This window comes from Anneissia japonica, unplaced genomic scaffold, assembly GCF_011630105.1.
Source record: "Anneissia japonica isolate Jap-2015-1 unplaced genomic scaffold, ASM1163010v1 scaffold288250_len396842_cov205, whole genome shotgun sequence".
NCBI lineage: Eukaryota > Metazoa > Echinodermata > Crinoidea > Comatulida > Comatulidae > Anneissia > Anneissia japonica.
Genome location: NW_022683119.1, coordinates 346,434 through 361,783, shown reverse-complemented (window position 1 = coordinate 361,783; position 15,350 = coordinate 346,434). Strand labels below are relative to the sequence as shown.

At 35.4% G+C, this 15,350-nt stretch overlaps 1 protein-coding gene across 5 annotated transcripts in view; it reads left to right on the top strand.

The window, feature by feature from the left end:
* Window positions 1-13,206, top strand: part of LOC117123347 (galanin receptor type 2-like) — a 13,849-nt gene extending 643 nt beyond the window's left edge. Inside the window, exons 2-5 of one of the 5 annotated variants that reach the window (XM_033269425.1) lie at window positions 1,076-1,164; window positions 1,658-2,594; window positions 9,443-9,656; window positions 12,559-13,206. In XM_033269425.1, coding sequence (XP_033125316.1) covers window positions 1,791-2,594; window positions 9,443-9,656; window positions 12,559-12,719 — 1,179 coding nt within the window. In that variant the 5' untranslated portion in view covers window positions 1,076-1,164; window positions 1,658-1,790 and the 3' untranslated portion in view covers window positions 12,720-13,206. Of the gene's footprint in view, window positions 1-628; window positions 752-1,075; window positions 2,595-9,442; window positions 9,657-12,558 lie in introns of those variants that run through there. The other 4 variants (XM_033269268.1, XM_033269504.1, XM_033269342.1 and 1 more) reach the window with 4 other exon arrangements.
* Window positions 13,207-15,350: the final 2,144 nt, after the last annotated feature.

Here is a 15,350-nt window from a genome sequence, read left to right as displayed (position 1 = left end):
TAAGAGGCTTAATAATTTGTATTAGGAACTCATAAACAGTATTAAGTCACAATCAAAAATGTCTATAAATGCATGCCTATAAAAACAAATAAAAAACAATAAATTTATAATGAACAATGGGCCTATTATTTATTTGTATATTATTGAACACACACATTCGCCAATGATTTCCAATAGCGAATGTAGACCTACCACTCTCCTACATGAGGTGAAAAATAAACTGTTCAAGTACACTATGATAATTCGGATTGTTTATGGGGCCAATTAGACGTGTAGTTGAATTTTACACATTCATTGTCTATTTATCATTAATAAACTGTAACTATTACTTTGTTAGTTTGTGATGCATCTTGGAACTTGTCCAAATTTGCAATGTAAGCTGTAGTTTCTTGGAACGAGCTTTTTCTTTAGTGTCAAAAATTATTCTTTTTTTTCCGATACTAGTAACGGAAATTACAGTTACGTAACAGCACCCATACGAAAGGCTATGTACATTGATTACAGTAATAGTTGCATAGTAAAATTCACCGCGTGAAATTTAGTAGTCACGTGACCTGTATACGAGCTTGTCTTATGTGACCTATGAGACATCTCTTGGTTGTGTCAACCAATCAGTGACAATTATTATCCTGATCGTGTGCTTTATTGCGCGCCTGTTTCCAAGCGAAACAGTTGTCATTGTTACGGATGCGCTGTTACGTGTATAGGCTTCGGAATAGAAGCCAGCATACCTCGGCCTAATTTTGCTGGGGTTAGTAGAGTCAAACTGATAAGTAATGTTGGATGAGTATTGTTTTATCATTAGTTATTAAAATATTCTTTGAGGAATGGTATATTGCTTTTGAATCGATTATCTTCATGGAGGCTTGCGGCTGTAATACATAAATAATCAGCGATAAGATCATAGGGTAGGCACAAAAAGCAAACATCTGATGTGTATCAACACAATGTTTTTGTAGCCGTGACACTTTGAAAATAAATTTATTTTTGTGGAGTATCTTTTTGCATTTCCTTAGTAAAATGTTATTTACGTAATATATTCTTATATTTGACTCCGATCTTTTATTTCTAACAGGATATCAATTGCAGAAGGTCACTGCCGTAGTTAAATTATTCAGGAAAAATACGGAACTCTTGGACATGCGGAAATATTTCATAATCCTGGTAAGCGATTTTGTCCCAGAGGAGAATGAACTCATTATTTACTGTCAAGTTAGTAGTAATTAGGTCGTTCCGACTAGCCTGCTGCATTTCGACTTGGACGCAGAGCGTTAGCGATGAGAATCTTAGCGTAAAGCGCGATCACACGCCTGATAACTCAGCAGAAATCATAATGAGATTAAATACGTTATAATAAGGTAAACATTGATCAATATACAGACTATTTTAACACGCTAACCTGCACACAATTGAAAGTTAATTGTAAAAGGAACAGTTGTGTTTTGAACGAGCGTTGTTGGGACAAGCACGGATTCTGAGCATCTCACGAGTGTACGAATAATGCAACCAATCATTGTTTCTGCTCTCACATATTATTAAAGAATCGGTTTTGTTTCAATAAACCACATTTATCAATCAGTTTTGCAAAACTAAACGTTTATTCAATTTGAACCGCATGTAACTCGAGGATTAACCATTGATATATTAATTCTTTCAGAATAACAGGAAGACTTTTATTTAATGATTTGGAATACCTACGTAGTATGTGATTTGTTTAAAAACTGTTTCACCATAGGATATATCTAAATTGTGTTGAGAAGGGCAAATCGCCATACTCAAAGACACTCAAAATGACAACCAGTCCAAACGCTTCAAACAAGTTAGCGTCATATGTGTTTCCAGAAAACATCAACGTGAACCGATATATGGCTGTGCCGACTATCGTGTTCATCATTCCGGCTGTGGTCCTGAATCTTGTAGCCTTTGTACACATTTACAACCTCAGCCCCAAAAAACACGATAATATTCCGCATCTTTTTATGGGTAGTTTAGCGATAGTGAGCCTATTGATGGTACTTCTTACCTACCCCATCTCATTTGCAGTTCAAGTCACCGGACGTTTCATTGGTGGCGTTCCAGCCTGTTTTTTCACTGCTTTTATATTCCTTTGGGCTGGGAATGTTATAGTTCTTATTACAGTATTAATGAGCATAGAACGTTGTTTAGCAATACGATGGCCGTTTAAACATACACTTATTTTTAATTTTAATTTAGCAATAAAACTTCTGGTTGGTATTGTTTTCTACAGCTGTTGTCTTTCATTCATTCCACTAATTCTTCGTGTTATAGTTATGGATACTCAAGGTGTATGCCTGTATTCCCAGGACGAAAAGTCAATACGCGGGAAAATTGTAATATTTTTGTACGTTTCAAACTACATAATAAGTTGGATTGTTATGGCTGTTGCTAATACATTACTGTTATTGACGATGCGAGATCTTCAGAAAATTGCGAAGTCAGCAAGTGACGGATATGCAAGGCATGAACGGAGAACCAGTTCCTCTTGGGATAAACAGAAGAAGGAAACTTTGAAGTTTTCGCGTTTAATAATGGTCATGTCTTTCTGTTACTCATTAAGTTGGTTGCCGTTCACGGTAAGTTGTCTGTTGTTAATTTTTGTATTTTGCTGTAAGCTTAAATTTTTGCAAATTATTTTCTAGTATGCACCCAATAAGGCTGAGCTGTTGCTTTTTATTTAGATATAAGGTAAATTCTTGCAAATTATTTTCTAGTATTCGTCTAATAAGACTGAGCTGTTGCTTTTTATTTAGATATAAAGTTCAGCCTCAAAGTTATATAAACTTTGTTCACACCAGAGAATTTTGACGCGTTTTGTCGAACAACGCAAGCAACCTGCAACGCGTTTAGGTTAGGCAAACGCAAGCAACGCTAAAAAGCCAACTACGGCATAAACACCGATTCTCGTCAGATCAGAAAGTTAAGCAACGTAGTAGGCATCACCTGTGGGTTTGAATCTCTCGCACTCTGGGTTTAGTTGGTGGACCCAAGTCTTCTTGGATAAGACTCTAAAGCATGGGCCTGGTGTAGGGCCTACACAATTTGCTCTTGTGCACTCTATAGAACCGAGTAAGGACTTCGAGAAGTGTAGCGGACTACCCAAGTGTACTGATCCATCTGGGCACTGTCGATGTGGACAGTACAGAAATATTATGCCTATTGGTCGGACATTAAGTGACCATTTGGGAAGAAGAACACGAGTATTAAGCCTTAAAGCTGCAAAGTACAGTAATGTGCGTTTAAATACGTTGTATGCATCAACGTTTACTGTTAAACCATAGAGAAAAATAGAACAATCTGTTCTATTTTCTCTATGGTTAAACCAACCAAACTTCAGAATTACAGTGCTGTACTGTTGTGCGCGACTCGGGGCTTATAATATTCTACATCAGTTCACAAGAGTCAAATTAATATTTACTAACAAACATAACCCTTTTGTTTTACTATTACTAGGCCTATATTTGGAAACATACCAACGAGTATATGGTATCGAAACTTCATGATCAATGCGTACCGTATAATGTCTCAAAGCAATTAGATCTTAATCAAGCAGAAATTAAATTTATGGTATTTTAATCCCCATGCAAACCATGGAGTAAGTATTGCCGATACTTGATACATCATCAAACATGTTCTGAATTGAGACAGCGACGGCATAGTGAGTTTAAGTTGTCAGACGAGCTTATCTAATGTCCTTTCTTCGTCTGTAATAACAGCGACCACACACACATGGAACTATAGCAATAACTATATAAAGTGATTACTACAGACAATATTTTCTTCCTTAAATGCCTTTACTTTAAGTTTATGGTATATAATGTTATAGTAGTAGTAAGCAATTAGTAGAGTTGCGTATTATAAACTATTGGAAATTACGAACGTTGGATTAATGCATTAAAATTAATCCTGAGGGCGCGGCCTGCAAGTAATAATTAGCGCTATATGAAGACGAAGACTATTATTATTTATTATTATTATTATTATTATTATTATTATTATTATTATTATTATTATTATTATTAAGCAGACCTCTCGCCACGTGATTTAATATTAGATAAGAGGATAGGAGCGAGTATTTTGTTGCGTTGTGAATTACATCAAGGATACACGCTAAGTCCGGAGACTTGCTTTCAGTGAGGTCCTTCTGGTGATGAATTGGCCAGTACTGTACACCAAGAGACAATCCCTTTTCCGAAGAGCCCGCCGAAGAGTGTACTGCGTTCTTCTTTGACGTGGAAAATGGGCCATATTGCACAACGAACCAACGGCTTATATACACGTTTCATTTGAAAGACGGTGCGCTAAGTTTTAACTTAGGCCTAATACTTATGTTTTGATATTTCAACTAGAAATGATCTTTAAATATTTTTTTTTTGTAATAAAAAAACTCAACGAATTATAATTTTAATATTATCTGCATTGGAACATTAAGAACAGCAATTGCTTTGTAGTTTGCCGCGGCATCCGTCATAATTAAGCTTAGTTTATATTTGGTGGCTTCCAAGGCAAACGCAAAAGGATTGACGCATAACGTTTTGCACATTCGCGTTAATACGCGTCTAAAAAATTGCATGGTAGAAATTTTTAAAAAATCGACTGCGTTTACTGGTAATGGGCGTAGCGTTTCTGCGTTTCCATCACGTCAGAACGCGTCAACACTTAAAATATAATGATTTATAGTCTATCTTTCCATTAGTCCTTGAGGAACACTTAGATTGTGTCCCAACTGGTTGACCTAAGTGCATCCACTGGATTGGATGCGACCATCAGCTTCTGTCAAATATAGCTAAGAATAGCACCATGACGGATGACTCCAAACCTCTAACACTATACAGTATATAAAGCATAAGTGAGTGATTTTTTACGCTGATGTTCACGCCTCCATACTTTGCCTTCGTGTATAATCACATCGTCTGTAATCAGTTTTTAGCTCATCTATCATATTAGTAATTCTTATACATCCATCGCAGGAAATTCTCCAGGCGGAGATCTAGTTCATGATAATAAAATATTGTTGTTGTTGTTGTCTCTGCTGCTGTCGATGGGGGTGAAGATGATGATGATGATGATCATCATCATGATCATGATCATGACATGATGACCATATCTCAGCAATGTTACGCCTATTATTTTTATTCATACTTACGTTGTGTGTCAAGTCATAAATAATATTTATTTACTCTTTCTCATAATAAAATCATGAAACATTAAAGAAAAATCTACTCCTCGTTAAGTTGAACACAAAACATTGAAAATAATTAATTTAATGTATGAGGTGAAAATAGATGGTAAAGGTAATGATAGTAATAATGATGATAATAAATAAATTATAATCATAATAATGTAAAGGTAATAATAGTATTAATGATAATAATAAATAAATTTTCATCATAATAATGTAAAGGTAATGATAGTAATAATGATAATAATTAATACATTATAATCATAGTGATAATGACAATAACAATGATAATAAAATAAAAATAAGTAATTATAATACAAATTATCAAATGATGAAATGTTATTTGGTACCTGTACTATAGTACGTGCATGGTAATTATTAGAAATAATGAATGACTCAACAAATTAATATATTTTAATGTCACTCTACCCAACGTAATATATTATGCTTTTGTAAAATTCACTTGAGGATCTAGGCTACCTGATAAAAACCTTAAGCCATTAATCGTGTTCGTAATTTGAGTATAATTGCTGCAATTATCATACGAAACCTATTATTCGGCTTACTGTCCAATAATTAAGTATATTATATTAACGAAATGCACTTAAATTGCTGGTAGTACTTTCAAGACGCTGAACTTAAAAGTGTAAAGGAATATTTATGTAATAAATACCATTGCATCATATTAAGCTGCATGACTGTAGTGTTATATTTCAAAGTTAAAGTGGCTCTTTCATTTTTGACGTCATGAAGTGACGTCATATTATATACAACGTAGGCCTAATCATTGCTGGTCCACATTGAACCTTCTATGAATTGAATTCTTATGTCCAGGTCGATCGCCCCTCTATATAAATGCCTTGCGGGTAACAAACTTTTGAACGTTTAATATGCTCGCCTATATCAAGCGTTAACGTATACGTACGTGTCAGTCTAACACCCTGTTAATAATTCTTATTCTCTCATTTCTGTTCATGTAAACCGCATAGAAGCGCTTGCATTATGCGCTATATGCCTATAAATGTATAATTGTTATTAGCAGGTTATCTCGTAACTGCTTTAAGACAGGTAATAAGCAACCATATATCATAATGAATGTTCACAGTTCTTTATGATTTCACGTGCACGTACAATTTCGTTGTATATCGATTTGGTGTGCATAGCTGTAGCTCACTTGTTAAGATGCTTGCTTTTCTAAGCCCATGAGACTGCTAAGGAATATAATACTGCACTTGAATACTATTATTTAGTTTAGAAAGTATAATACATACTCCAAGTATTGAAATACACGCCATCGTGTTGGGATTCAATATTTCGACATTAATTAGGTCATCATCATCATTTAGTTTTTAATGATTAAAAATCATTCCTATCAGCATTTTGCTTACATTATGAAATTTACGCACTATTAAGTATTTCTCATTCTGAGGCTTATGAAGTGGATTTGATTTTTAATGACAAAAAAAGAAAATCATGATTTTAATCCCACTTACAGCCTGCAAATTCATCGTCCTGCAAGCCACAGCCACTATAATACAGAATTGAGTTTTAGGCGTCTGGTATAATATTTCTATGTTATTATTATTTATTTATTCGAAAAATATAGTTACAATAGGTACAATCATATTATGTTCTGGGTTAGCTTGAGCAATATTTTTATTTTTATTCATGGAGCGTCTGTTGCCGCCCTCACTCTGATTATTTAAATCTCTTCCAGTTGAGAGTTAAATATTGAATGAATAAATATTAACCGCGTATTCTGACGAAATGTATATCATTAGTCAATCAAAGTCGATCTAGAAACTTTGATGTATCGACATTACATTGTGTCGTATATAGGAACCTTAAAATGGGGGTGGGGCACAAAGGTGAATGCAAAATGGGGGACATGAAGTTGACGTAAGGGCGCGCAAAATAAGGTGATTTTAACCTACTTAAGAGTATTTATTTTGCTTCGAACACTTCCAGTGGGGAAGCGACTGGGGAAGGAGGTTTTTTGTACCCATTCCTCCCCCCCCCCACATACACACACGTACCCCTAGATACGCCATTGATCATCGAAGAGAATTGGTAAGATCGGACGTCATAATCACGTGCCATTAAAGAAGCTATGTTGGATTGAACCCCAAAACATGTGATTCGAAGTAAATCATCTTAACAAACAAAGCAGAGACCCACTCCCAAAATTACACCTCAACCTGACATTAGACCTATGTGTCAGGCCAATCAATAAATCGTTATTCCGTCGTGAAAGACGTCGTTACAACCATTGATAGAATATTACATTTTGATAGTTCGAATGAACTTAACTGTTAAATTTGAATTCCCGGAGCAATTAATTTACTGAACAAAATGCAGACTGAAAAACTCTCTACGCATGCGTAATAATCCTCTTTGTCGGATGAAAACTGTTTAGCAAAAACCGAAAGGTCCACTGATTAATCTCAGATAAGATAGTATAATACATACTCCAAGTATCGTGAATCCCGACACGATGGCGTGCATTTCGATACTTGGAGTATGAATTATACTGTAAAAACTGTTTACAAATTTAAATTCGCTATATTTAACTTTGGTAACATTTTTCAAATTAACAAAACTGTGATTATAGTGACCTGGACATATTCATCCTTATTATGTTTTTGAAATGCAAACGTGCTTGTTCCTGGGATATGCTCATCGGAACCTCATTTCTCCAATTGTAGAGAAGTGCTCAACAACTACGGTTACGGTTGAAGATTTTTCAATCTTCAAGGTACCTAAGCGGATAGGTTAAGCTAGGCCTAAGGCCAGCTTGTTTCAAACATGAAAAATAAGTGATTACGAATTAATATTTTTGTTTTCTACTCGACTGTATCAGAAGTTCAACCGATTTGTGTAGCCTGCCATCACAGACGCGCGCGCGGCTTACGCTCATTCACATGAGTATTATTATGACATTATTACGCTGCGTTCACACTAGGTATTACTGTACTGTACTTTGTTTTTACGGTGCGATTTATTTCGTGACGCTCTGTGCTTGTGTCCGAAAGAAAAAAATATACTTTAGAATTCAATCACGGCAGATTTATTTCTTTTATCGATTGTGTTGCATATTTCCTGTATATGGCAGACAATAATTGAATAATATATACCGAATGCTTGCTAATGGTGTACGGAACGTGCATGATTCTACACGATCACTAAAACGCTTAAATGTTTTTCTGTCTTAACCCGAAAATCGAAAATAATTAGTTTGTAATGTGACACCAGATATATTTCGTGCACTTACGACATTTAATTCAGAAAGAATCGAATACAATAACAATGATTATTAGTTTATAATATTAGCTTAGCTGCTTACAAAGAAACACTGCACTAATCGTGGTAGACTAACTATAAGTAACTTTTTAGTTGAGATGAAAAAAAGATATATCTGGCAGGATTCGAATCTACAGCCTCAAGCTTCAAGGCGAGTGTCATACCGCCAGATTTACAAGTCAATTCAAGATAGCTTGTTATTAATACTGTTTAAACACAATTCCTTTGAAGCCTCTTCTTCATAAAGTTTAATTAAACAACTTACTCGTTAATTTCAACCATCTTCAACGGATAGAGCTGACGTCACATGTATTAGAATTGATTGGTTGTATTAGTTTCGTTGAAACTAATCGTTACAATAACAACATGTCTTGTTTTTACATATTCAACGATAGTTTAAAAATGATGACAATGCGTATTAATAAAAAAAAAAAGAAAAAGAAGCCTTTACACCGGCATGCTTTTCACACCCCAGTCGCGCCCTAGGTAGGTAGTGGTGAGAGGGAGATTCCTAGTAATACATACCCTCTAGTAATAACGGTTGCTTTAAGACCTGACATTGCTGTGACCAATGTAAAGATGGCCATTGCTGTGGTGGTGCGCGCCCTCACAAAGCGGTGTCCTATGCTCTGGTATAATAATGACACCAAACACCAAGCTTGCCTTCATAGCGCCCTCACACGTTAGTTACTTTTCAAGGAACTAAAGCACATTCACTAAACCATGGAGGTATAAAATATATGCTATAACATAATGTCACATGCAATAGTTGAAAAAAAATATATTACAATTATTCTCCTTGGTTGACGTAGTGATCCATAGGCTGCCAATTTGGTTTAGATTTTGTAATTAAAAAAGATGTTAATGTTGCTAAATTTTCAGCAACTGGAAAACTGTCAGCAAGTTCGTCTTAATGATCGATCATTATTCTTATATTTTTAGGTAAAGGTTCTTTTAAAGTATTACGGAAACTGGGATAACCTACTATTCAACATGATGACCGTGTCATTAGCCGGTTGTGATCCGTTCATCAATCCGCTTGTTTGTGTGGTAATGAGTAAGTCTTTTAGAAGTGGTTACAGAAGGACTGTCGTTAATGCATTTAAATGCGTATGTAAGGAGAGAGGTGGGCGCAGATGGTCTATAGAATTACCAGGTAAGTCAGGGAGTTGCTAAATGCAACGGGTTCAGCTGAGGGGGTGTGGCTTGTATGGTGACGTCATGTATAATTATACAGTCTACCTAAAAATATTACACATCGGATTCTGCTCGAAATTCTTCTGGAAATTAATGTGGATTTTTTATTTTTTTTTATTTTGTGGTGAAATTGACACTGCGCCTTGAGTACCATTGGTGGAGATATGCTCTTTATAAATCTTTATTATTGTTGTTGTTGTCGTTGTCGTTGTTATTATTATTATTATTATTATTATTACAACACATACACTGTGTGACCAATGTGACGTTAGCAAGCAGGTCGAGGCTTAGTTTTGTGCTGCTGCTGCTATGACCGGGTGACGGGACAATCGGGCCCACGAGACGATCGAGTCCATTTCCAGACGATTGACCCAATTAGTATGGACGATCATAGGTCTAATAATGATTCGCTGTAAGGATTATTATGTCAATTATGATAATTATGATAGGCCTACTGGTCGTGTTAATGATAGTCGTGATCATAATAATAATGTTTGAGTACTCAAAGTGCTTAACACGAATTTCCCACGAGTCCATGTGTCATGGTAGGCCTACAACAAAACACTGGTGGACGGCTGCAATATCATCAGCTTCATCATCACCACCATCACCATTATCCTTATCTATGTAGTTTTGTATTCCTTTGCAGTTCATTTAAATACTTCGATTCATTCCACACAAATATGAGCTCATACAAGCGTGCGGTATTCAAAGTAAAGTCGCATTACCATGCTCGTTATGTAAGAAAAGGGATGTCAGTATATATCGAATTAAACAATACTTAAAATGAAGATTCGATATAACACTACAGACCCTTAAAATTATTGCTATAAAATGATCGATTACAATGTAGGCCTACGTTATATTATACACTTTTATCTCTTAAGATGTGCTACCGCTGAGATTAATCTTAAAAAGGTGTGATTTGAGATTGGCCTTAAGATAGCATCATTAATAAATATGCTCTGTGATCAGTTTCTAGCTTTTAGGCCTATTTCAAATAACACATTATTAAGATTTGGATTAGATTTATTCGGTGTGAACACCAAGGATAGCCCACGAAAAAGACTTATTTCCAGTGGGGTCCTTCTGGTGGTGATTGGGCAGAACACAGGGAGACAATCCGCTACTCTTTTCTGAAGAGTGTACTGCGTTCTTTAACGTGGACATGGGCCATAAATGCACACGGGACCAATGGCTTAAACGTCTCATCAGAAAGACGGTGCGCTATTATAACTTGTATTTCAGCCCTGTAGCTGAAACACAAGGAGAGGCAGCGATGGGAATTGAACCGGGGACCTAGAGATCTCCACCCACGGTTCAGCGCACACACAGTGGCTACCACCAGATTAGCCGACTGAGCTAGGCTGCTCTCATAGTATAGATTGATCTCAGCGCTGCACACCTTGAAGATCATTAGCACATCTTAAAAATAGTCATTATCAAATAGGCTCTGTAATTAGTTATAACTTGTAGGCTTATTTCAAATCACACACTTTTAAGATTGATCTTAGCGCTAACATACTTAAAGATCGCTAGCACATCTTAAAGATTTAAAGTATTTTTTGTATATATGTATTAAATAACGTACATTGTAGTCAATCATTTTATAACAACAATTTAAAGAGCCTGTTATCGACTATTCATATTGCAAATCCATGACTCTTTAATATTAGAGTGAATATTACATTAGTTGTAACATCAACCGGTGTTACTACAAAACTATGAAAACTTTAATAACTTTATAAACTTTTATCTAAATTCGCCTGAATGTTATTGTTGCAGTACTTAAAACAATAAATCGTTGTATCGTTGTATCAGAATCATCTTATTCATGATTCTCATATAGATATCGAGTTAACTTAACTCGAGAGTAACCGTATAAGTCTCTTTCCTTGAATAATCGCATCGAACATCTACATAAAGAACACAGCGCCTAATTCCAGTGGATACAACAAATTAATTAAACTACTGTAGGCCTATTTGATTTTAGTTTATTTAACTCAATCAACCAACAGAGAGAGAAACTTCCCTTACAAGTTAGATAAAAAAACATACAAAAAGGAACACAATATGGTAGAAATATATTCAATTGCCTTCAAAATAACGAGGATAAAACAAGGATTAAAAAGAATATCAATTTAAACAAAATGTAACTGCTATTATAGTTTAAATCAAACTCATTGTTACGTCAACTCGGTCAAAGGGGAAATAGATTAAGATGTTAGTGCGAGTATTGTACGACAGTGGAACGTTCATTATAAACAAAGTTAATATATTACAATCAAATATAGAATTTAAACTTATTTTGTACAAAAACAACAAAGCCTATTTAGAACAACTCTACGATATTAGACCTATATTGAAAAAAAAATGTAAAATGTTCACAAATTCGGCCAAATATAGTTTTGCCGTGAATTTTTGTACGGCCAGGTGAAGAATCTGAGCGTCAAAACGGCCAAATGGCAACCCTGGGTTTACTCGAGCGTCACGACATTGCGAAATGCCTACTCTTGTTCCTAATAATTTGAACTTGTTATCGTATCGAACTCCAGTCCAGTCAATCCGAGGCGGCCCGTGTGGAGTTTCATGCAAATGTTTCGTACTGAAAAAAAAATCGCGTCCTGTTAAGGAAAGGTAGACTAAACTGACAAAGCGACCTCTCACTGGATAACCAACGCTTGATTGACATGATTATGGTGATTATTATTAAGATGCTGAAGATGATAATTATTTCAAATAGGCCTAGGTCTATGTGGTCCTACAGTGCATAATACGGCATTAGCTGCAAAGGTACAAAATGATGATATTTTTTCACAAAATCTAAATGTTTTATGTTTTTTTTCCTATATTTTTCTTAGCTGAAGTCGCACAGTCAAGATCGAGGCCGAGCGATGGCGCTGTTTATGATGAATGCCCAAATGAGGATTTTCAAGAAATCTCTGACCAACTATCCGTTTCTAAAATTCGAGCTAATTGTGTAAACTCGTTAAAGCAAGACGTATGCATAACGAGTGTATAGCAATAACAGTAATCCGCGCAGAAACCTGTTCCGTGAATCCTATGTGTCGGTATATAACCTTTGAGAAATTCAGTATGCGAGTTTATAATTCCGTATTTAAGTCTATTACATTCCCCAACGCAAGCATTACCCTATTCAACACAAAGTTGAGCATAACATATACTTTTAATAAAACTATGCAGAAATATTTCTTTAACAATTTTTCTTTTTCTCTAACTTGTAAGTAGAAAAATACCTTTTGTAGTAGCTCATATAAAACTCAAGTCATGTAATTGTGAAACTGGAAATCATTTCCGAAACATTTCTCTGGTTTGCAAATATGCTCATTGTGTTATGGTTTCATGTTAGTAGGAAGCTTTCGATCTGTGCGACGACGCGACTCATGCGTGACCGTCCTACGTGGCATCCTACGTTCTCTGCTTTTGGCCAAATTGCGTTCCAGAATCTACTCGACAAGGTGACCTCAACGTTCTCGCATGCGCAGATGACTTTTTAGTGACGTCATTATGTTCTACGTCCTATCCATAGAGCTATTAAATAACTAGAGTGCTGACAAGATGGCGAAGCAATGCGGAGTTATGTATGTGTACCATCCAAGATGGCCGTCATAGTAAAGCGCCACCTTTAGGCTTAGTATACATATTATTACCATAAATAAGCCCTCTGACTGACTATTATTTCATTAATGATAATGAGTAATGGTAATAACAAATTATTAAATTATTGTAGCCAAAACAAGGCCAAGTGGAGCATCTTATTTAAAAATAAAGTACAAAGGAATGAAAATTAAAATCGTGTACATTACACCCATACACCGCAACGCTCGAGTTTCAAACATACGGGTAACTAGATTTACTGAACTTTCTGTGTAAATTGAGGGCGCAATTGCAAATGATGGTGCTTAGGCAAAATTTGATTGGCTGAATCTATGACAGCCATCTTGGATGGTACACACGCACACAGCTCTGCGTATTTCGAACATCGAATACATTGTAGTTAGCGCTCTAGTATTCTTATTATTATCTCTATGGTAGTACCGTCGTCGTCGTGCCATCGAAAGCTCCCTATAATGATTCGTTGTAACGATTATTATGATACTAGTCGTGTTGATGATAATAGTCGTGATCATAATAATGTGATAATAAATGTTAGAGAACTCACAATGAATTTTTCCACGAGTTCACGTGTGATATGGTAGGCCTAAAAGAAGGCACTGGTGGACGGCTGCAAAATCATCATCATCAACCTCATCACCACCACCATCATCAATATCCTCATCCATGTAGTTTTGTATTCAACATAGGCATTTGCAGTTCATTTAATTAAATATTTCAATTCATTCCACACAAGTTAAGTGAGCTGATACAATCTGATTATAACCAGTGGCGGATTTAGGAATTGAGGGTCTACACCAAACCAGCCCCATGGATGGGATTGAGTTCAGAAAACTTACGATTATGGCCGGAAATGGTACTCTAAGACCTAAACTTGATTAAAATTTGGCCCTTTTTATCCATCTTTTTTCTTTCTTTCTTTCTGTAAGTTTCATACAGATTCTTGATGGTTCTTTCTTTGACAATTTCTATTTATAAATACGGCCTCTCCCTGACCCACCCATTATGGTTTCAAAAGCACAGTCTGCTGTACGTACTTTTGTACGACGGTGACGGAAAGATTCGGCAAACTGGGTTGTCATGATTTTGGTGAACTGGATTCGGCAATCTGGGTTTCTACAAATGTGAGCATAAACTCGACAAACTGAGTTTTGGCAAACAGGGCTTAGACAAATTGGTCGGATACCAAAAAAAGGTTCCTCCTCTCTACTGTCCGTAGATTTATTGGGATATAAGGTAAAATCTCATTCAGTAAAGCATTGTTCTTCCATAAACGTTCGGATGCACTTCGTAATGGATTATATAATGTTCTAATTCTAATGAAAATTATAAATATTATTACCATTATTATTAAATATATATACAGTTAATTAGCCTATTAAGTATATATATATATATATATATATATATATATATATATATATATATATATACTGTATAGGCTAATATATATACATACTTATATTAAAACGCAAACAAGTTTGAGATTTTGCGTCAGAATGCATCAGTCGCATTATTGGAAAAACATTTTACGTGTGAAATTAGGAACATAATGTCAGATTGTAAAATATTACTCGGGTTGCTGACCCAACACTCTCTTCAACAGATCGTTGACGCCTTAACCCGTCTGACCTGGTGTTTACCTGGAGGCGGCGTAATTACAGATTATTACGGTACAGATTACAGTTTGTGTAATGGTTGCTCACACCACGCTGTCACAGGGCCTATCTGTTTACCGCAACAAGAGCAATGCCAAGATTGGTAATCCATGTTGGACCATTAGTTAGGCCTATATTAAACATAAATATGTAAATAATGCGGATTTATTAATGTTATTTATCTTATTTAAATTAGTGCAAAAATGCCAATGATCGCAATATTTCATTTGTATGTTAATATTCACATGCAATCTACCTGAGCTATATATATTATGAAGGTAATAATTTAAGGTGTTTTATTTAAGTGAAGATTCGTATAACCATACAGATTTGTACTTCAATTAATCATTAAATAAACA